At 29.1% G+C, this 23,380-nt stretch overlaps 2 protein-coding genes across 2 annotated transcripts in view; one reads left to right on the top strand and one right to left on the bottom strand.

Moving 5' to 3' along the window:
* The window catches only part of LOC135958827 (uncharacterized), a 141,027-nt gene that overhangs the window by 18,778 nt on the left and 98,869 nt on the right, over positions 1 to 23,380 (bottom strand). The window lies entirely within an intron of this gene.
* Positions 19,831 to 20,709, top strand: LOC135957564 (uncharacterized). Its single transcript, XM_065508339.1, has one exon. The coding sequence runs from the start codon at positions 19,831 to 19,833 to the stop codon at positions 20,707 to 20,709; it is 879 nt and encodes a 292-aa protein (XP_065364411.1).

The raw sequence follows: 23,380 nt of genomic DNA, 5'->3' as shown, positions 1-23,380 counted from the left end.
ATACTCTAAATCTTGGCTATATCAATGCAATGATAAGCATTTTAATTTATTTTTTGCCTTGTGAAAATGTCTCTCTCTACCTATACTTTAGTTGAGATCAAGTATATACACTAGGGTGGCCCTTAATAAACGAAAGTTGGATTTTGGCCATTCTCACCCCCCAGTTTGGTGAACATTAGTAAAAAAAATCATCCTGAACAAATTTTAGGTAAATCGGTTGGGATGCAAGGAAAAGGGGAAAAAATGCATTTTTTCAGTTTTTGTAAAAATTTGGCCATTAAAAAATTACTTTTGTAATTTAATTTAAAAGAATCGAAATGTGTACGTAATTGTAGTTCTAATGAGACATAAAAAATAGAAATTGGTCAAAAAATGTTAAAGTTATTGAAAATTCGCCAGGCCATTAACGTGTATCAGGCCACTAGAACAAGAAATGTAGGAACAAAATTAACATATTTTGAGAAATATTAAAATAAAAGCTCATTTTTACTTAAAATATGTCCATGTTTACTTGTATATGAGTTTTTGTCTTCGTAGGAACTTTTACTAAAATCGGAAAACGTTAACCGTTAAATCGTGAAGGTCAAATGTCAATTTTTTCAATATTTGGAATTTCTCTTGTAAAGATTTCGAAAGGTTCGAAATGTTGTATATTTTTGGGCCGATTTCGATGAAATTTAACAAAAATATAACATAAACTCTAGGGTTTATAATAACAGCACAAGAATGGAAATTAAGGTTTAATGGCACTTGGGGTTAAAATGACCCCAAACATTTAAAATCATAATTTTTTTATGGTTTTAGAAGTTTGGGGTCATTTTAACAACAAGTGCTATATGGAGTTAATTTTAATTTTTTTGCTGTTTTGGTAAATACTAGGCTTTGTGTTATACTTTTGTTAAATTTCGTCAAAATCGTCCCAAAAATATACAACATTTCGAACATTTCGAAATTTTTCCAAGAGAAATTCCAAATATTGAAAAATTTGACCTTTGACCTTCACAATTTAAGGGTTAACGTTTTCCGATTTTAGTAAAAGTTTCAGAGTATATTTAAAATTATCTGGACTATAATATTCTCAATAGGTTTTACCTAAAGTTCATAAGAGTAAGGAAATAGAGCTCATTGGCCTAAAAATTACCAAATAATTGGTTTTTCTCGAAAATTTCAAAATTTAAATCGCAGGTACGGAAAAACTATAAGAGATATTTTCATAATTTTTTCACATTTTTATTCCCTATTATATTCTTAATAAATAACAATGAGATGATCAAAAAATTCTGAAATTTGTTTAACAAAATTTTTAAAAATTTTAAAATGGATTTTTGAAACTGCCGTTAAAAAAATTTTATTTTTTTGTTCATACCTAAGAATAGGTTAACGGTATCCTAAGAAGACAAAAACTCATATACAAGTAAATATGGACATATTTTAAGTAAAAATGAGCTTTTATTTTAATATTTATCAAAATATGTTAATTTTGTTCCTACATTTCTTGTTCTAGTGGCCTGAGACACGTAAATGTCTCATTAGAACGACAATTACGTTAACATTTCGATTCTTTTAAATTAAATTACAAAATTAATTTTATAATGGCAAAATTTTTACAAAAACTGAAAAAAATGCATTTTTTCCCCTTGTAAATGCATCTCAAAACTTCAGAGGGATTGCGGCACGTCTTATCCCCAACCGATTTACCTAAAATTTTTTCAGGATGATTTTTTTACTAATGTTCACCAAACTGGAGGGTGAGAATGGCCAAAATCCAACTTTTGTTTATTAAGGGCCACCCTAATATACACATTTCCCATTTATTTATTTCTTTTGTTCATATAGTTCACAAGCAAAATAATATGAAAATGACATGAAATCTTATTGCTTCGAAGAAAAAATTGATTGTGGCAACAATCATATTCGTATTATGGAAGTGTCCGCTTCGGAAAAATTTGTGCGGCCAGGACGATACTTTTATGCAATACGAAAACAATACTCCTCAAAAATAAAAAGGCAATACATGCAGATAATTTTTATTTTAATATGTACATATGTATGTATGTATATCTGAATAGCAAAATTATAAAATCATAATGAGAAGTTACATTTTCAAAATACAGATGTTCATTGTATGGTTTTTGTCTTAATTTATGCTTATTATTATTTTTCTATATAGTATGTTTATATTGCTACTATATACACTGTCTCAAACAATTGTCCGTTTGATTATAATTCGAAAAATACTGACCCTATACTGTATCTATTTATAAAATACATATTATTAGCAATTACGTCTCTTAAAAGATTTTTCATCGATAAAGCCATTTTTTCTGTAGTTTTTGCACCACTATAGCACCATTCTTGAACGATGACATCTTTCAGCATTTCCTTATTAGTAATTTTATGCTGTCGAATTTTTTTCTCCAAAATAACTCATAGATGTTCTATGGGTTTAAATCTGGGCTCTGGGGATGGTGAAGCACCACTTCCTTAGCGTTGTAGAGGAGAAAATATTTTTCGGGTAAATATTTTTTGAATTATAATCAAAAGTATTTTCAGCTGTATGGGGTACGGACAATTGTTTGAGACAATGTATGTATATTCCATAAGATTATACCGATATCATACATCAACACTGGCCTTGAAAGCCTGTATATAGGAAACTATATAAACTATTTATAAGAAATAAAGAAAAGGTCGCTCAACAATTATACGAGGCTTTTCTTAAGATTCCGTGAAGACTTCATATACATCGGTGCAGCCTTTTTTGAGTCTATACGGAACAATACAAACATCCATTTTATCCATTTTGGCCACCCACAATTATTTAAATTTTTTGGCCACCACTGTATGTAGATGTATTTAGCGGTATAATGTAAATATTTGATTTTTATACAACCCTCCGTCCACAGACCGAAAATCAAAAATCTGACTTTACAGTATTACCCGATGGGCTATTCTGAAGATTCCACCATAATTTCATCAAAATCGGTCCAGCCGTTTTTGAGTTCATTCGGAACATACATACAAACATCCATTTTTCTCTTAAGTAATAAAATTACGATATAAAGAAAATATTGCTATGAAGATTTTCATATGAATGATAAAATGAAGATATTGCTTCAATATGATATCTTCCAATTGTTTGTAGGGTATTTATATAAACCAATACAGTTAGTACACAATACATACATACATACATATGTAAGTATGAAAAAAGTATTTTTCATCATTCTCAATGTGAAAAGTTTTCGAGCAAAGTTGTTAATAGTAATAAACAATAAATAAAAAGAGAAAAGAAATTTTTTCTTTTATATAAGATTTCATTGTTATAGATGAACAGTAGACCTGCCCTTAAATATAGACTTGCTTTCGATGGGCATTACTTTTGTCTTTAGTAGCTTAAACTAACTAATGCAATATTTGAGTCTGATCGAATAACGAGAATTTAGTCCAAAGAAGCTAAGAGCTAAGAAATAATTTTATAAAATTTTTAACTAAACACTAAATTTCCTCAAAATCAAAAAGTGCCAAATAAGGGCCACCCTAATGCATAAGTATACTAACAACGTTAAGTTCCTATATACTTCTTTAAATTGTTTGTGGAAATGTTAACGAACCACTCACAGTCATCGTACATATGGGCTATACACATGCATTGTTATTTTTATTGATGGTCCTTCCAAAATGTCAGTCGTTTATCATATCCTGTATTCTGCATCTTTGAAAATATTTGCCATATAAACGCAACATTAAATTAACACACAAAAAAATACGTATATGGTTTTTTTCTTGGGGCAACTTACTTTCTTATCATGCCAATGGAACTAATAACTATTTCGATCTTCTCTACTTTTAAGAATATCAAGGAATTTATATATAGGCAACTGGAATCCACTAATTTTAAATACATTTTTTTTATTCGAATTTTTGAATACGTATTAGAATATTTTGTAATTTAATAGCAGATTTTATATTTTTTTAGAGAGACAATTATGTATAGCTATTAAAATAGTTTTTTCTCTTGCAGGCGCATTTTTAAACTTCAGGACCGATGCGGCACGAGTTGATGTTATCCGATTTGATTTACATATATTTTCAATGTTGGTGTATTATATCAAGTGTCATATTTCAAAATTCATACAAAAATGAAAACACCCTAATAACACACATACACAAAAAATGCTCATTTGCTATGTCTTTCAGCTGCTAATGAACACATTCTAGATAACAATTCAAAAAATATACATCTTTTTCTTAATGATTATGGTGATGGACCCTAAAATAAAGTCCATTAATTCAAATAACAGACTTATAGTATTTTTATAACACGAACATCAAAAGCTTTTCTACGCCTTTTTACTCCAAAGTACACACTTAAACAATTATTAGGGTGGTTGCAAATGATTTTAAATTAAAATACAAATAGTAATTATAATTAGTACAGTATAATTTTGATAATATGTATATACAGAATTCTGGTTCAGAATGTGATATTAGACTTCTTAAATATTTTCAAAACAATGGCGTATATACTATATAACTTCCCTAATACTTATGTTGATAGTAAGTATGTAAGTAAGTATTACATGGTGTTGGTGTCTAAGATATGTGCGAAATATATCTACGTCAATATATATGTGTGTATGTATGTATGTATGTATGTATATGTAAGTGGAAAGATAGAATAGATATATGTATATACAAAATAAGGGACCAAGAAAATTAGTTTTATTGACCTCTTTTTTACACATACACAAGTTAATAAATATCAAACATATATAATATGTGTGAGCATGCATGTATAAACACTAGGGTGACCCTTAATAAACGAAAGTTGGATTTTCGCCATTATCACCCCCCAGTTTGGTGAACATTGGTAAAAAAAATCATCCTGAAAATATTTTAGGTAAATCGGTTAGGATTAAGACGTGCCAAGCCCTCTGAAGTTTTGTGATGCATTTTTTTCAGTTTTTGTAAAAATTTTGACATTCAAAAATTACCTTTGGCAATTTAATTAAATTACAATATTCTGAATAGGTTTTACTTAAAATTCATAACATTAAGGAAATAGAGCTCATTCGACAAAAAATGGTCAAATATTTGGTTTTTCTCGGAAATTTCAAAATTTAAATCGCAGGTACGGAAGGACTATAAGAGATATTTTCATATTTTTATTCCCTATTATGTTTTCAATAAATCCCAACAAGATGATCAAAAAATTCTGAAATTTGTTTTACCAAATTTTTTTTAGTTTAACGGTATCCTATGAAGACAATAAATATACAAGTAAATATGGATATATTTTAAGTAAAAATGAGCTTTTATTTTAATATTTATCAAAATATATTAATTTTGTTCCTACATTTCTTGTTCTAGTTGCCTGAGACACGTTAATGGCCTGTCGAATTTTTAATAACTTTAACATTTCTTGACCAATTTCTGTTTTTTAAGTCTCATTAGAACGACAATTACGCACACATTTCAAAAACTGAAAAAAAACGCATTTTTTACCCTTGTAAATGCATCTCAAAACTTTAGAGTGCTTGCGACACGTCTTAACCCCAACCGATTTACCTAAAATTTTTCAGGATGATTTTTTTACCAATGTTCACCAAACTGGGGGGGTGAGAAAGGCCAAAATCTTCGTTTATTAAGGGCCACCCTAATAAACACAGATACGTGTTTACGAACAAGACATTCTCCCTCCATCTACATATGTTTGTTTGTATGTTCAAAATTACTATTTTATTTATTTTAAGGAATAATAAATGTATCTTAAGGCGAACACGATTTTTTATTTACTGTTAAGCTCAAGGCTATCACATTCATTTTGATTGGAAGGTATGTAATAATATAAGTGTTATCGGAAAAGAGGGGAATATGTACAATAGACATGCCCTTAATAAACACATTTGTCTTGTATCGGTATAACTTTGATCATCTGTATCTAAAACTAACTGATGTAAAATTTTAAGCCAATAACGAATAATCATACTCTTACATCAACATTTGCCCATGAAACGATTAGCCTAAGCATATAGTATGTTAAAAATCCTGGGGGGTTATTGTGTAATTCGGTTTCAAAGAAATCATTTTCGAATTTCCATGTATAAAACATACAAATTCGAATGATTATTAAATGTTAAAAATTCGATATACAATTAAGATATTAATGTCACATTGATAAACTTTTAGATCTCAATACTAGAATACTATTTCAACTATACTTCTACAAATAAATTTGAATTATGAAAATACAAATTATTGATTTCAGTAATTTAGTTTTTTTTTGAAATTTTCAGAATTAAATTTTTGTAAACTTTATAATCATCTAAGTCAGATCGAAGTTACCGTTATCGCTGCCGAAATAATCTAAAGTTTACCGGTACCATTTAACCGTTTTGAATCGGTAAGCAACCCTGAATTTATTTCATTCTTTGATCATTTAATAAATTAAATAAGTATGTAAATTAATTATTAATATAATGCTTTCAACATTTTCAAGTGGTGTTAACCTGAAAGCAGCAAAATATAACAGATGAGAGATCATTAAATTATTACTCTCGATACATTGGTGAAATAATAGTTCTTAAAATGTTTATTGAAAAATATTGTTTTAAATTATTACAACGTATCTGAAGTAGAAGTAGTTACAATTTGTTCGCAGAGGTTGAGTTACATTTTTGTTAATGTGGCTTAAATATATCTAAAATGTATTTAAAATGATAGTAGGAAATAATATGTTACATTTTCACAGACGCACTTCTCAAAAATGTATTTAAATTCAAGTTTTAAAACAAATGGATTTAAATGATTTTTCTACACGGATATACATATGTATGTATGTATTTCTGAACAAATTAACCTTGATTATTTTGATTTCTATTACAGATGTTTTGTAAAGTATGTATGTAAGTAAGGTGCATCAACATTCTTCCCAGAATTGTTATCCTTTCACCCTAACACTTTTCTTAGTTTCAACAAAATATAGTTCGAATATACTTACATATGTATGTACTAACTAGTCAAGGTTAAGTAAGTGTTAAGAGGGAAGACACAAACCAAAATAATATTCAATAAATGCAAATTGAACCACAGCAAAACCGAAATGGAAACCAACGAAACCAACTTTATTTCAATTTTTAGGCCTTCATGGTTTTTATATAATAATTAATCTTTGAAACAAAGGATATACTACAAATATTTGGGTAATGCATACAAATTTAATTAATACGGCAATTTGTATGAAAATATTTGGCCATATGTTCGATCATCAAGGTTGGTGTGGGAGGAGGACGGACGTTTGTTTGATAATGATGAAACTGTTGTAAAATCTGCGACAGGGGAAATTACAAGTGACACACAATGGGAGGCATAACTTGTTAATGTCGACACATCTGGGATTAACCCATATGTTTGGTTGACAAGTTCTAATGTAAATACTGCACTTTGTTAGTACGTTCTCTTACTTGGCAACTAAGTACAAATAATTGCATTTTAATGTAGATCCTAAATGAACCTGTATCATTGTAGCATGCATTCATCATCTTGCTGATCCTAGTCAGTGACATGAAGAACATCAATGATCCTTTCCAAATATATTGTCTTGCAATTGATTATAAACAGGCGAGACAATAGACCTTTTAAGCAGTGCAAAGTACTAAAATTAACTCTAAGTAAATGCGTAACACCATATGGAAAGTCTTAGCGATGGCATTTCCCAGTGCTTTCCAACATCAATGGCCGGAAATTCCGTATGGCTTTTCCGTTTCATGAAGTTTTCACACATGTGTGTGAAAATTTCCGCAACCGATCAAACAAGTGTAACAAACCAGAGCAACGGAAGAAGAGAGTGTTTGTTTACCCACAAACACTCTTTAAGTGAGAGTAAGTAAGTAGCACAGTAGTGACCAAGTGCTTGGCTTCTTTCGAGAGTTTCGATTTGAAATTACTCGAAAGGTGACCAGTTTCAATATTTACTTTAGCACGGTTTCGAAAATGTGTGAAATTTAAATTTTCGCACATACATGTAAAGATTTTCGAACTCGAATTTGATCAACAGGTAAAACACATGCACATACTCTTTAGCACGAGTCATTTTCCATAGCTTGGCTGTTATCTTGTGTGATCATAGGGGTAAGAGTAAGAAGTACATAAATGCTTCGTATAAGTGCTCGCCTTTTGACATCTTGTTCTGCTTGTTTTTACAGTTGAACAAGCCCACTTCGCGCTTGTTATTGAAAGACATGATTTGTTGTTTTATTGCAAAGGATTGGTAGGCGAAATATTTCCATTACTCTGATGAATAGATCCGTGATTCACCATTATAAAAAAATCTATCTACTCGTTTACCTGTAAGAGCTCATTGTTTATTCGGATGGCATTCGAATGGAATATACTACATACATACATACGTACATTTTTTGTGATTATACATTTTTTAAGGTTACATCTTACTCGAACGGCTAAATTCTACTTAAGCCTTGACTAAACAGATGTTAAATTAAGGAAATTAGGGATTGTTTCATTTTTTCAGCTATATAATTTCGCGGAATATATATTTGTTGATTGTGTTAGATTATTGTTCCTTTGTTTCGTATCATTTAAAACAAATTATGAAATATACGCGAATTGAAAACAAACAAAAAATAACTATACAATTTGTATGTGTCGTGATGATGGCTTTTTACCTTTTCAAAATGTCTCAACTCCATAATTTTGATTCTGTCATTGCACAAACATATTTATCTCACATGTACGCATATGCGATACTTAAGATCATACATGATTTTCCAAGAGCAATGCAATTTAGTAAAGGTAAACCATTAAATTATTTACTTCTTCGCTGGACAAATTGTTTATGTTTTTGACAGAAAAACCACCAATATATTAAATTTACCACTGCGGTACGCACAATAATTTTCACGCTACAGCAAATGTTTGTGATCTCTGGTTTAACACCAAAACCGACGAAGCCGTTTAACCAGAAAATTTAGCTAATGAGTGGGAATCTTTAATCACCCAAACATGATTATACATTTTGGTTTTTTATCCGCGCACTCGCAGAACAAATTCCCCAACATATTTTCGTTATGATTAACATCGGAAATTCCAATAAATGTATTGAACAAATTACAATTTAATCTTTTATTACTATTGTAGTCGAATACCTACGTGAATTATTTCATTTATAAACCTTTCTGTTGATCTCATTAGATCTGTTTAAATTTTAATATCGGACCCACTTTATAACTGTTGAATTCTTTATAAAATTTTGCTTAAGCAATGGAACGACTTACTGTAAAAACATGATAATTCAAATGATTCTGTTATTACAATCAATGTTTACAATAAATTTAGTATAAACAATATTTTAACATACTTAATTACATTCACATAGTATTTTTCAAATAGCATTAGAATCAATCATTTTATTTTTTAATTTAGCAAACACTTTAAAATGTAATTAAATAAAACAATTTTAGCACATATACATATGTATATATACATATAAATATATTAAAGTTAAATAAACACACAAATTCTAAAAGGAATTTAATGGCTTTTTTACAAGCAAATGAATAATATTTGAGTACATGACTATTAAAGTATTCGATACACTAGAAGAGGATCATACATTTTATCAATGCGCAATTACAACTAACTATGCACATACGATTTGTTTATACCTTTTAGTTTTCTGGGATCCTTTTCAGAATTTTAGGTTATGAGTCATTGAAAGGCAGAAAAATAACAAAATAAAAAACAATAGAGTAATGAATACATTTAGGTAAAAATTACCTGATTATTTGAAGAAAAGTAAAAGTAAGTGATTCTTGGTTATTCTCTCTTTAACGTAAATACACGAGTACATATGGACGTATAATTTGAATTTGGAAAATTGTAGTTTAAAGAAAAAACATTGGGAAATTTTAAACTGGTAAATCTGCGGTTAAAACCCAATAAAGGAATTTCTAATCATATTTGCAAATTTAGAGGAATTTCCTTAATTATCGTTAATTACAAAAAAATTGTACCGAAGCTTGAAAATACATATGTTTAAACTAAATATGTTATAAGTTTTTCAAAAATAACAATTTGCTAATAAAAATTTACCAATCAACTTTTTTAATTGTTTACAATTTAGCTCCTTAAAATTAGTTTAATCTACTACTTCAGATTCTTTAATTAAATAGAAAACTTAATACATGATATGTTGGATTTAGAGTTTTTCCTTTCCCGCACTTTTTCATTTCCCAGGAAATCGGGATTAATTTTTAAATTTCCCGGGATCCCAAGAATTCCCACCTAGAACAAATTATTAAATTTTAAGAATGTTTAATTTTTAAATGTAATTGGATACAAATAAAAAGAATCCAATATAAATTTAATATAAAGAGATAAACTGACTCGATTTCTTGATTTTGGTTTTATACAAACATGTCACCATTCATCATTTGTATCGGAATGGCTTCAATTTCCATTAGATTTTGTATTACCTTCGCTAGATTCCAATTAATTATGTTGATTCACAAAAAATTAATATATTATTTTTATACCCTTCAGCTTCGTGAGAAGGGTATATATAAGTTTGTCATTCCGTTTGTAATTTCTACATTTTTCATTTCCGACCCTATAAAGTATATATATTCTGGATCCTTATAGATAGCGGAGTCGATTAAGCCATGTCCGTCTGTCTGTCTGTCTGTCTGTCTGTCCGTCTGTCTGTCTGTCTGTCTGTCTGTCTGTCTGTCTGTTGAAATCAGTTTTCTGAAGACCCCAGATATCTTCGGGATCCAAATCTTCAATAATTCTGTCAGACATGCTTTCGAGAATTTTGCTATTTAAAATCAGCAAAATCGGTCCACAAATGGCTGAGATATGAGGAAAAAACCAAGACAACCTCGATTTTTGACCAATTTTTGACCTATATCTGGATTACTAAGACATTAATATAGACAATATGGATATCTAATGATAGATATTTCAAAGACATATGCAACGACGTATATAAGACCATATTAAGTTGGACCTACAATGGGTCAAAATCGGGAAAAAAAATTTTTAACCCGAATTTTTTTTTTCAAAAAAAAAAAATTTAAAAAACCAAAAAAAAATTTTTAAAATTATAAAAAAAAAAAATTTAAATTTAAAAAAAAAAAATTAAATTTAAAAAAAAAAATTTTAAATAAATTTTTTTCCAAAAAATTAAAAAAAACAACTAAAAAAGAATTAAATTTTGTTTACCTAAAAATATTTAAAATTTTGAAGTATAATTTGGTGAAGGGTATATAAGATTCGGCACAGCCGAATATAGCACTCTTACTTGTTTAATTTTGAATTGGCAATGTTATGCTTATTAAAACTGGTTTTATTCCAAAAATTTTCGTTTTACTCTTTGTAAGAAAACAAAATACTAAAATTATTCCACTTTTGATCGGAATACAATTCTGTGACGGCCCTGATCATGCACGAGTTTTTGGAATAATTTTAATAATGAACTTGTTATTGGTCTATTTGGGTTAAATCGTTTTTGTTGTATGAATCTTCTGCGTTTGTTTTAAATAATTTAAGCATCTTTTATAATTGCAGTAATTCTATATACATATGTTTGTGGCAACCATATTGTGTTTTCTAGGATTGTATAATGATTCATCATGAACATGATTGCTATAAACATATATTTATTTACTACAATCATATATATATGATTACTACAATGATATGAATGGTAACATAAACATATTATGATTACCGCAATCATATAAATAATTACAGTAACCATAATATTGTTAAAAACTTTTAAAAATTTTGAAATGGTTATGGTAAACATGTAACACTATATTTTTTTTCTTTGGATGTAGGGAGTTACACATTGTTTGATATTACATGATATTTTGTTAGTTTTGGAAATAAATGCAATAAATATCATTAAAAATGCAATAAATTCGAATTTATCGACAACAATAAATCATGTTTGGCAATTCTTTAGTGCTTTTTATCAAAGATCCTTTTTTGTTCATATTAGTTGTCCGTAAATTAAATTAATTTTTAAGTAAATTGTTCATCAATAACCAGGTGATTTAAAGGAAGTTTATGTATTGACTTTAAGTATTAAAATGGAAGAGGATGAGAAGAAATACGTAAGTAATAGATTTTATAAATCAAATAATGGCCAACACACTACATTTAAGCCGTATATGCATTATTTGATTACACTATACAACAAAATCAAATAAATAAATTTTGATAGAGGAGATAAGAAAAAGACACGTGTATCGGCGTTTTGAATGTTTACATCTGTATTTCATTTGAGGAGGGTTAAAGTTTCCCAACTCTGGTACATTCTTATCATTCTTATGCCGAAACCATGTGATCCTTACATTTTAGCTATAAAATGTGTTCATCAAATTTATGTAAAATGTTCCGGAGAACATTTTTGTAGAATATGTTAACCCTCTAAATCCTCAAAGCATGGGTCTTTTTTGTCCTTATTTTAAAAAGAGCAACAAACTGCATTAAAACAGGGATTTAAGGGGTTTAAATGTTTCGCAAACATATTATCCGTGAAATTTTACTATAAGTCCCTGAATACACCAAAACGGAAAATTCAACCAGAAAGTCAGAAATATGACATAACAAATGAGAGCCTAGGGTTAATTTCGCATTTATTAAGAATTTAGCATGAAAAAAAAATATTTTAAATTTAACTAAAAATCACTAATATCTCTATTATTTTACCTTCGATAGCAAATTTGGATAGGAAGTATTCATTAATTACATTTTGTAGCTCTAGGCAATTCCACTTCATTACCATACAATGTCCAGCATATTTCAGCGATATATGTAGTGATATGCAGTGATATGTAGCAAAACGAAAATGGAAATGGATAGGCCACACATTGCGAAGACCAATTAGCAGCATCACAAGGACTGCATTAGAATGGAATCCCCAAGGTAGCCGACGCTCAGGCCGTCCTAAGAATACCTGGCGCAGAACAGTCCTTAGAACTTAATATCCAGAACAAATCGTTTGACGAAATAAAAGTTATATGTAATGACAGAATAAGTTGGAATTTTTTTGTAAAAGCCCTATGTTCCCAAGTGGAATGAATAAAGGAAAAAAATAAATAAAATGCAGTGATATGTACTTATGTATCATTGTAATTATTTTTGGTGTTGTACAGTGTAATAAATATTTAAATTTATCACAGGTTTATAAACCTAAGTTTGTATGGAAACTTCGTTTTACAAACCTTTTGTAAATTTAACAAGTAAGAAAGTACTATATTCGGTCAAGCCCGACCATATACATAAGCAAATCATTATTCTATCACAATTTAAAAAATTTGGTTTTCGTGCGTGATTTTTGAAAGTGATGATCGAACGTGAACGTGATTTCATTCCATATGAAAATTATTTTTTTTAAATTTTATTTGGATTCCAAAATTGTTATGAGATTTATGCTAGTTAAAGTGACTTCCGGAAGTGGGCCATAGATGGGACCTATGACTAATTATTGTGCCGAAAAAAGTGTATGTATAAAAGTTGATCGAAACATCTTCAAAATTGCGAACTCTACTTTGCCCACAAGGTTTACATGGACAGGCAGTCAGCCAGACGGACGGACATCGTTTAATCGACTCAGAAACTTATTCTGAGTCAATCGGTATACTTTAAGGTGGGTGTCATATTTTTGGGCGTTACAAAAATTAGCACAAACGCATAATACCCATCCCACTATGGTGGTGTTGGGTATAAAAATTGATTATGAATTTGGAACGATTGTAGGATTTTGTTTCACTCCTGTAAAATTTTTAAAAGGGAGTTAGTGCCTTTGCACATTGTACTAGCGAAGTCCTTCATTAACAATTTTTTCCTGTAATTCACAATATGCAGTGATATGTACTTATGTATCAAAGAATAGAGAAAACAATTAAAATTCGTTTTGCTGACTTAACGTGAAAGTGTTAAAAACTTGCTACTAGTAAGTAAGTAATAAGTACATCTAAATAAATTTGCAATAACCTAACCTTCAACTACTTGAAAATAGTGTGTACAATATGTAAATTTACATATGTTTAGGCATCTGTATTATAATTGAATTGTAAATCAACAAAAGAAAACACTTGATACAATTCGTACAGAATTAAGTGCTTCTTGATAAGAGAGTACGACAGCTGCGTGTCAATTTGATGAAGCGCATGCGTTTAGACAAAGACGCCATTCGTTACACAGTTGTTGTCGTTGTTTTTAAATAAAATAAAACTTCCTTATGACCTTGTTGGAAATCAATTCAATGGCGTTTATATAGAGCGCCGTAGCGCTATGTCCTAAATCAGATGTATCTTGTTTCACTTTTTGGATGAATCAAAAAGAGATTTTAAAACAAATGCAAGGCAAAGCCAATTTCTTTCTTAACAGATTAAACACGTTCAACAAAATGTCCTCATATTCAGCAAACAATGTCATAAATCAACTGAAACTGAAATGAAAATAGTTGACAAAACTACGCGAACCTAAAGATTTTAAAACAGAAAAATACAAATATGATAATAGAGTCATAAAATCCCATTCAAGACAAAAACACGTAGATATGAAAGTCCTTTTTTTTTGGTCACATTACATTCATTGGTATCATATGGTTTCATATTCGAACAACTGATGAAAATGAAAATGGGATGAAGATACTCATCTCATATTTTTTTGCTTTCTCTGCGATTAACTAAGATAGAGAAAGAGAGAGTAGAATAGAATAGAAGCATTAATCAAATGACCTTCAATGTGATGTGAGGTACGATGGGATGGATTTGGCAAAACAATACCTTAAGGTCATTACTAGCAATAAAAGTGATTTCCTTTCACATTCCCAACATAGTTATTTGATTTACAACCTCCTCTCTGTAGTTGCTAAAACTGTGTTGTCAAAAATTAACACAATCGCCATCTAAATTTTACGCTTCAATATTGTGTTGTTTTGCTTAGCTATTTACCTCAATTTGAATATAGTTTGGTAGCAAACACAGCGCAGCTAATAATTCAAATAAATTCCATGTAAATGTATGTATGAGTATGTATAGGTATTATAAATATCGATCACTTAATGCTAGACCATCATAACTCAAAACTATTATCTCTAACTAATAAAATTTACAGATTTCAAAAACAATAAAATTTATTGAAACTGTATCTTTTAAGCTGTGACTGACTGTTGTATAAATAATATCATTTAGCTTTTATCTCATGTCCATGTAGTAAACATTTTTTAAATCTCTTTATAGTGGTTTTATTGATTTCTAACTAATCCTGCAATTTAAAATGACTTACTTTAATCCTTTTTTATTACTTACATATTACTTGCGTCACTCATTTACATACCGAGCATATGTTGACAACAACAACAACAACAAACACTAATTGTACCTGTTTTTTAAATATCCTTGCAACAATACTTGTGTGAGTCATACTTCGAGTATGGCCATTTGAAGATTTGAGTATGTTCAACATGTGTGATTTATTATTGTACACCAGTAATATCCTTCCTAATTAGCCAAAGTATGTACGTACGTACGAATGTTTACTTATAGTAATTAATGCCCATAATTAGACAGCATAATTGACTTGTAATTTTTGTTTAATGACATTCCAAATAAAAAAACCCTATTCTAGTTGTATGGAAGGAAGCTAAATTAAATTGACGAACTGAAATCAAGTGCTTTTGGAAATACGATGTGAGTAAAGTTGTCTACACTGAAACTTAAACGTGACTACTAAAAAATATACATTTCTCCTTTTAAACAAATAACTTTGAAAAAATCATGCATCCCAATTGCCAATTGTATATATTAATTTATTTACAATTGTATTCTTTGAATTATTACAGAGTAATAATAAATGACCAACATAAATTAGCTTTGTGTATATATTCTGGGTCCTAGTAAAATTCTAAGATCTAGCTGTGTCCGTCTGTCTGTTGAATTCACGATAGGGCCTACTGGAAAGTACTTAGGTAAAGTTCAAAACTTTTTGCAAATTACAAAATTTATAATTGAAAATAGGAAAAAATCTGATAAAAAAAATGTTTTTATACAAAATGTAAAAAAAAATAGTGTCAATTCTATATTGGAGGTGGGTATAATATCCCGAATATCTTACTTGTTCAATCTGTTGTTATTCTCACAAATGTTATGCATTCAAAAGTACTTTGCAGCCTGTTTGTTATTAGAGTGATGGAGCAAAATATCGTGATACAAAAGACATACAGGACATCTACTTTTTGCTGAAAAGGGTAGATAAAAGACGAAAAAGCCGATGTTTTCCAAAAAATTTAGCAACCATATATTATTTACATTAAAATATGATAAAAAGTCGACCTTTCATAAATAGCAAAAGTCAAAAAGTCAGCTATTCAAAATTTTAAAAAAGTTGAAAGTTTGAAAAGTCGACTTTTTGTTTCAAGTATAGAACCGTAGTTGATAGAGTGCAGCATATGGTGATATGATTCTAGTTCATACAAGACTTATTTTATATATGTTTTTTAAATGTTCGGAATTAGGCTTTATATTAGAGCTATGTTGAATTTCGGACCGATATTAACAATAGTTGTTAATAAAATTTCTGTCTAAACAAAACTTCGAGGGCCTATATTCAAAACCCTCTATCTTGAAAAACACAACTTTTCAGGAGAGCCAAAAAAATGTTTTTTTTTCGCATATTATTTGAGTTATTAAAATTCGGTATTCCACAATATTTTTTAAAAACACCTCACATATAATTGGTTTTAAAAATTTTACATTATTGTGGACTTTATGATAGATACAGGGTTTTGTTTTTCAAAAATATTCAATGTGTATTTGTATATGAAATGATCAGATAGAGGGTTTTGCACTTTAATAAAAAATAATTATTTTGATTTCATTTATGCCATCAGTCAGTTTTAAACGTAATTTATTTAAGATAAATTGATATATTTAATATAGTGTCTAATAATACAATATTAAACAAACAATTATAGAAAAAATGTTTTTATTTTGCTTTTGTAAATTTTTGTGGAATTTGATTGAAGAAATTAATTCAAAAAAATATTTGAAAATATTTTTTTTTTTAAAAAGATAGAAAATTTTAAAAATTCAGAAAAATTATTTGTATAAGATCGAGAAATAACAAAAATGCAAATAAAACAAAAAAAACATGTTTGTTATAAAATTCACACCATTATGAGGGCTTTTTTACTGAAGATTTTACCATCAAAAAGGCATTTTCGTGAAAATCAAAGATAGAGGGTTTTGAATATAGTCCCTCGATATGCGCTAGGTAAAATAATGAAAATTATCTTCAGAATTACGAGTTGTACTTTAATCATAAGGTTTACATGAAATCCAGCCAGATCGACTCAGACATTTATTCTGAGTCGCTAGGTCATTACGAACCTCCGCATTATAGGGATGTAGAATACAAAATTATGAAAAACCGAAGAGTTTCATAAGAGAGACGTTGAAATTTTATTACTAAATCATTATGTTACTGTTCCTAAGCGAATCTGCGTAGTTTGGAACAACCAGAAATAATGTTAGATATTAACTAAATCATTTACTTTTTAGCTGTGTATTTTACACAAAAAACATTTCTATTTAATTAAAACACAAATTTAACGTAGTCAGTCATACTGTGCATAATATTTTAATTAGGGCAAATTATGAAAGGGCAACTTTGAAATATATTTTTGATGATCACAACTTTATTATGAATGCATGTACACATAAGTATTACACATAATACATAACACAGTGCTACGATTGCAAAAAAAAAACTTGGAAAACGACCTAGCGTGGGTTATAGAACTTGCTGAGTACATTATAAATTGTGTCAAAAAATTTCAGAAACACCCTCAAATTCAGAAGTAATTCTGAAAAAAATCGATCTGTAAGTCAGTCAGTTTTTCTTCGACTTTAACGGGTTTGGTAAGAAAACTAATTACTCTTTAAAATTGCTTGCATTTTTTGATACATTTGTAAGTTATAAGTATTGTTTTTGTTAAGAATATCTAAAAGAAAAACAAAATTTATCAACTTTTTTGAATTTAGTCGATTTTCATTGCTTAAATTTATACCAATTTATAAAGGAAATTTAGTTCTTAACAAAACATGGTTTTAATTATTCAAATCGGATGAAAATAGTAAAATTTATTCAACTTTTCATTAAATCCTTTTTAAGTATTTTCTACCCAGCCCATATGAATAAAAAAGAACAAAAAACTATACCATTTGTACAATTTTTTAATTTACAAGGTAAATTTTGTCGAACTTTTTTCGAAAAAGTTTAATAACTTTTGCAATTATTAACCGATTTTAACAGCTAATGTCACGTTTTCGTCTACATAAAATTGTCTTGAAAATACTGTGCAAAAAGAAATAGAGTTTCATAGAAAAAATTAAAATAACTATTGTTGAATTTGAAAAATGACGAAAAAAATAAAAAAGAAAGCGAAAATTTTTATAAAAACTTACAAAATTACTTGGAATATATTTCTTATGAAAGCATAATTCTTTACCTATCCATAGTTGTTTAAAATTTTTTAATCGGTCTAAAAATGTGTGATTTAGAGGTACTACAGTCCTATTACGACCTACCCTAAAACAAAATTTTCAAAATAACTCAAAATTTTGAGGGTGTTTCAAAATATTTGAAAACGGTTTCTGTATGTCTGATAAAAACTGTTATCTTGTAGCAGAGTGTAATTTTTGCAATCTATAACTAATCTAAATTACGCAATATAAAAAAAAACAATGCCAATAAATAATAAAGAACAAATTGAAATGCCACAAATACCACAACATTACGTACCGCACTGCAATGCAATGCACCTCAATTTATCACAACACAGCGCACCGCACTAAAACTAAACTAAAACAATAATTAAAACAAATTACAATGTTTTTGTTTACACAGCAATTAAAAGCAAATAAAAATATTATGGAAATGTTTCATGAAATTACAGAAACCAACAAATACACGCTTAGCTAAGAAACAAATCGAATCGAAAATGTTGCAACTTGTATATAAATATGTATGTATATAGATATGTGCTTATATGTAGGTGATGATGATGATGATGCACTTTGCATAATTTTCAAATGATAAATGAATTAAGCTACAAGTACGTATGTGTGTGTGTGTGTGTATGTATGTATGTATTTAAAGGGGCATACACTAACACACATACAGAGTTTTGAAAATATCAGGAAGAAAAAAATCAAGAGGACAGGAAATGGGAAATAATTAAGCAGATTTTTGAAATGTAATACAAATAAACCATCCATAAATAGGTAAATGTCTGAAGTTATTGTTGGTTGGTAGAGGAGTAATAGAGTTAGATATAGTAAATGATTGTCTAAGGCCATAAATTGTCACAGCGGGTTTTAAAATCCTTAACGTTAATCCAGGACGAAAACTAAATTTAAGATACATTTTTGCGAATTGCAGTCATAAATATCAACGTTTTTCCAGAAAAATGCTAAAAGAAATAGAAATTTCTAAAACAGGGGATTACAAGGATTCAATGTTTATGGGTATTTTTCATCGTTAAAAGCGAACTCGTGATTTACCTGTGCAGCAGGCACGCTAATAACATTAAACCTGCGCACAGGTATAAATTGGTGACATTTTACCTTAACATTTCTTGGAAATTACGCGAAAAACTACACGCAGGCCATCGAGGTATAAATATAAGAGAGAGGCACACTGAAGGATCATACTCAGTTAACAATCATTACTCGTGAAGTAAACATCGTCGTATTTCAAAAAGCAAAAGAAAAAAAACTAAAATTATTTAAAATGGGTTGCTGTTCAAGTGCTATTGCCAATGATAGTGATAAATTCAATATTACTCTAAATGGATACTATGCCGCTACATCGCATCAGAGACGTGGTTCCAAAAGGAGTTATTCTTCTCATGTCAGTAACGGATCAAGTTCAGGCGTTTCCAGTGCTTGCACTTCACCATCTCGTCGCAGTATTTTAAGTCGTTGCAGTCCTATGCCAGCGCCAACTCAAGAATCGAACGAACTTAAAGCTAAAACTCGGAATTTTACTGTGACTCACAAAGATGTTCCAACTGCCTTTGAGATGTTGTCCATTTGCGATGACTTTGGAGAAGGGCCAAAACTGCAACAACAACAACAACAAGAGAATAGATCATTTGGTTATTATTCCGAGTCGATGTCTACGGGTAGTGCTGTATCAACACCATCCCACTCTTGCCTTAGACGTACCCAGGACACCAGTGAGCGTCCCGAATCGCCACCTTTGACACCATCTGCCAATGACTTGGAAATGGAAATGTATATGATGTCTCGTTCACAGGGTCTGATGCCTAAAACATCCTCCCCCATTTTTCAACGTAAAGATGTAACATTCGATGCTGTAGCGGCCGCCTCTCCACCCTCACATTCATATCAAAAGTGGGCCAATTACTTACAGAGCACTCCCACTTACTTGCTGCACAATGTTACCGACATTCCTGAAGCGATAGCCGGCCATTTCAGCCCCTTAGACTTTCCAGCCTTTACAGATTTGGAAGACATGGAGAGTGCAGCCAAAAGATTCAAAGTAGACACTCCTTTGACCAACGAAAGTGAAGAAGATGAGGTATTTTATCAGAAACAAATACCCAAGCCTTCTAACATAACACACACCATAACAACGGACTTGTAAACTAAAGTTCTTACTTACATTCCTAACAGACGACAAAGGTCATCATTAAACTTCCGCCAGGTTATGGAAGTAATGTTTGATATTTTGTCTGTCTAGAAATGGTGCCTCCAACAACTATCACTTTCTAGCAACAGGTGTGCTGAAAGCTATACCATGCTCTAAAAAGTCGATCCTTGCTGAAACTTGAAAACTTTTGTAAATATTTCTATAATTATTCTGCAAAAAGTTGTTTGGTTTCAACGTAAAACAAAACTCAACGAAATGAAATGAAACAGCGTAAATATTCATCCATACCCGCACCACATCACCCACAACTGCACAGCATTTTCAATTATTGCAAAGATAGCAAAGTGATAACAAAGCCACTGGGAGGAAGAAAAGTGCATTGAAACTGTATTCATGATTTACAATGTTTAATTAAATTAAATTAAAAACAAAACAATTTATATAAACATAATTAATTAGATATTAAGAATAACCATAAAACAAAAAAACATAAATAAAATTTTTAAAATTTCTTTATATATGAAACAAAAAATAATTATCCGTCTGTGTTTTTCTTTTTTCTTCTTTTTGATTTAATTCAGTTCGTAAAACAAAGTATCAGACTATTTTGTTCTTATCTCTTTAATACTTTTTTTTACATTTGGTAATGTAATTATAAACATTTCTAAACATTATATTATCCTCCTTTGCATCGCAGATAAGTAATACATACATAATTACATTTTATCAGATTTAGTCTCAAAAATTGTTAGTGAATTTTAATGACAGCATTCATAAGAGAAACGAACTAAAAGGTTTTTCGAAAGCAGAAGCATTAATGAAATACTTCATAATTAGATTCCATTAAAGCAGTCAAAACAATGAAATTAATTACTAAACAAAAACATTTAATTTGAGATAATCTCATGTAAAAATAATTAATAAAAAAAAACTCAAAACAAAATCGTTTTCATTTAGTTGCAATCTGCACTAATATTGCTACAGTGGTGGCCACAAATTTAAGACAAATACTTGAATTTTTTTCATCAACTGAATTTTAAGTGCGATAGAGCCAAAATAAAAGGACCTCTAAGGGTATGAAATTTATTATTAATGTTTTTAGTTTCTGAAAAATGTTTGGAAAAATCGGTAAAACATATATGGACAAAGATATGTGGAAACACGTTGACCCACCTCAGCGAACATCCGCTGTTAATAACATGATATGACCGAAACTAATGGAACTAAAAATACGAAATTTGGTCCGAATATTTTATAATAATAAAATTATAATGATATAAATGTGAGAAAATATGTTTATTTAAAAAAAAAAAATTTGTTGGTCAAGTTGTAGAAAAATTGTATGTGTTCATGGTGAATATGTATGAATTGACACAGTCGAATAAAACACACTTGTGTGTTAAAACAGTCCTCATGCATACATATTTATGGAAATATTTGAAAAAATAATTGACAATTACATGGAATTTAGCAAACAATTTTTGTCTTAAATTCTTGGCCACCACTGTACATCCTATAAAAATTCTTTAACATTAAAATTGAACTGTTTATATGTATATGTATGAATGTATACATAAACATATATTCAGATCCATTTAATTTTTCGAATTAAATGGATCTGAAGTTTCAAAAATTAATTGTATTCAAATAATTTGTCATATCTGTTAATTAAATTACTTATACATATAAAATACAAAAATCGACTCAAAAATTTCAAATCTCCAATTTAAAATTTTTAAAGTTTTGTTAAAAAAAATATTAATTACACACTGCTACAAAATAACACTTTTTGTCAGAACTTGAAAAGCGACCTAATGGGGGTTATAGGCCTAGGTGAGGACATATTAAAACCGTTTTCAAAGATATTAAAACACCCTCAACATTTTTAGTTATTTTGAAAAAACTGTTGTAGGGTAGGTCGTAGTACTTTAGTATCTCTAACTCACACATTTTTAGACCGATTTCAAAATTTTAAACAATTATGGATAGACAAAGAATTAAGCTTTCCTTTTGTGTAGGCATAAAATGTATACTTCAAGAAATTGTTCAAGTTTTAAAGTCATAAAAAGTTTAAATTTTTTTTTTCAAATTCAACAATATTTATTTTAAATTTTTTCTATGAAACAAAATTTTTTTTGTACAGTATTTCGTAAAAAGTTCAAAAAAATTACCTTGTAAATTAAAAATTATAAAAATATGTTTTTTTGTATAGTTTATTGTTGTTTTTATTCATATGCGCTGGGGGCGAAAATACTAAAAAAAAAGTTTTAAAGAAAAGTTGAATAACTTCTACAGTTTTCATCTGATTTGAAAAACTAAAACCATGTCTTGTTAAGAACTAAATTTTTTTTATACATTGATATACATTTTTATAAGCTTTCATATTAAAATAATCAATGAAAAGCGACTAAATTCCAAAAAATTTAATAATTTTTTTTTTTTAGATATTCTTAACAAAAACACTACTTATAACTTACAAATTTATCAATAAATTCATGTCATTTTAAAGCGTAATCAGTTTTCTTTCCAAACACGTTAAAAAATTAAAAATCGGACAAAAACGACTGAGTTAAAGGTCGATAAGTTGACGAACACCACTGAAAACTGTTTTTTTTTAGAATAAAAACAATTTGTAATGTACTCAGCAAGACCTATAATCCACGCT

The sequence above is a fragment of the Calliphora vicina genome, chromosome 4 (assembly GCF_958450345.1).
Source record: "Calliphora vicina chromosome 4, idCalVici1.1, whole genome shotgun sequence".
Lineage (NCBI taxonomy): Eukaryota > Metazoa > Arthropoda > Insecta > Diptera > Calliphoridae > Calliphora > Calliphora vicina.
This window is presented reverse-complemented; position numbering and strand designations above follow the sequence as displayed.

Bases quoted from the DNA above. Each gene is read 5' to 3' on its own strand.
- LOC135957564 (XM_065508339.1), top strand. From the start codon at position 19,831: ATGGGTTGCTGTTCAAGTGCTATTGCCAATGATAGTGATAAATTCAAT.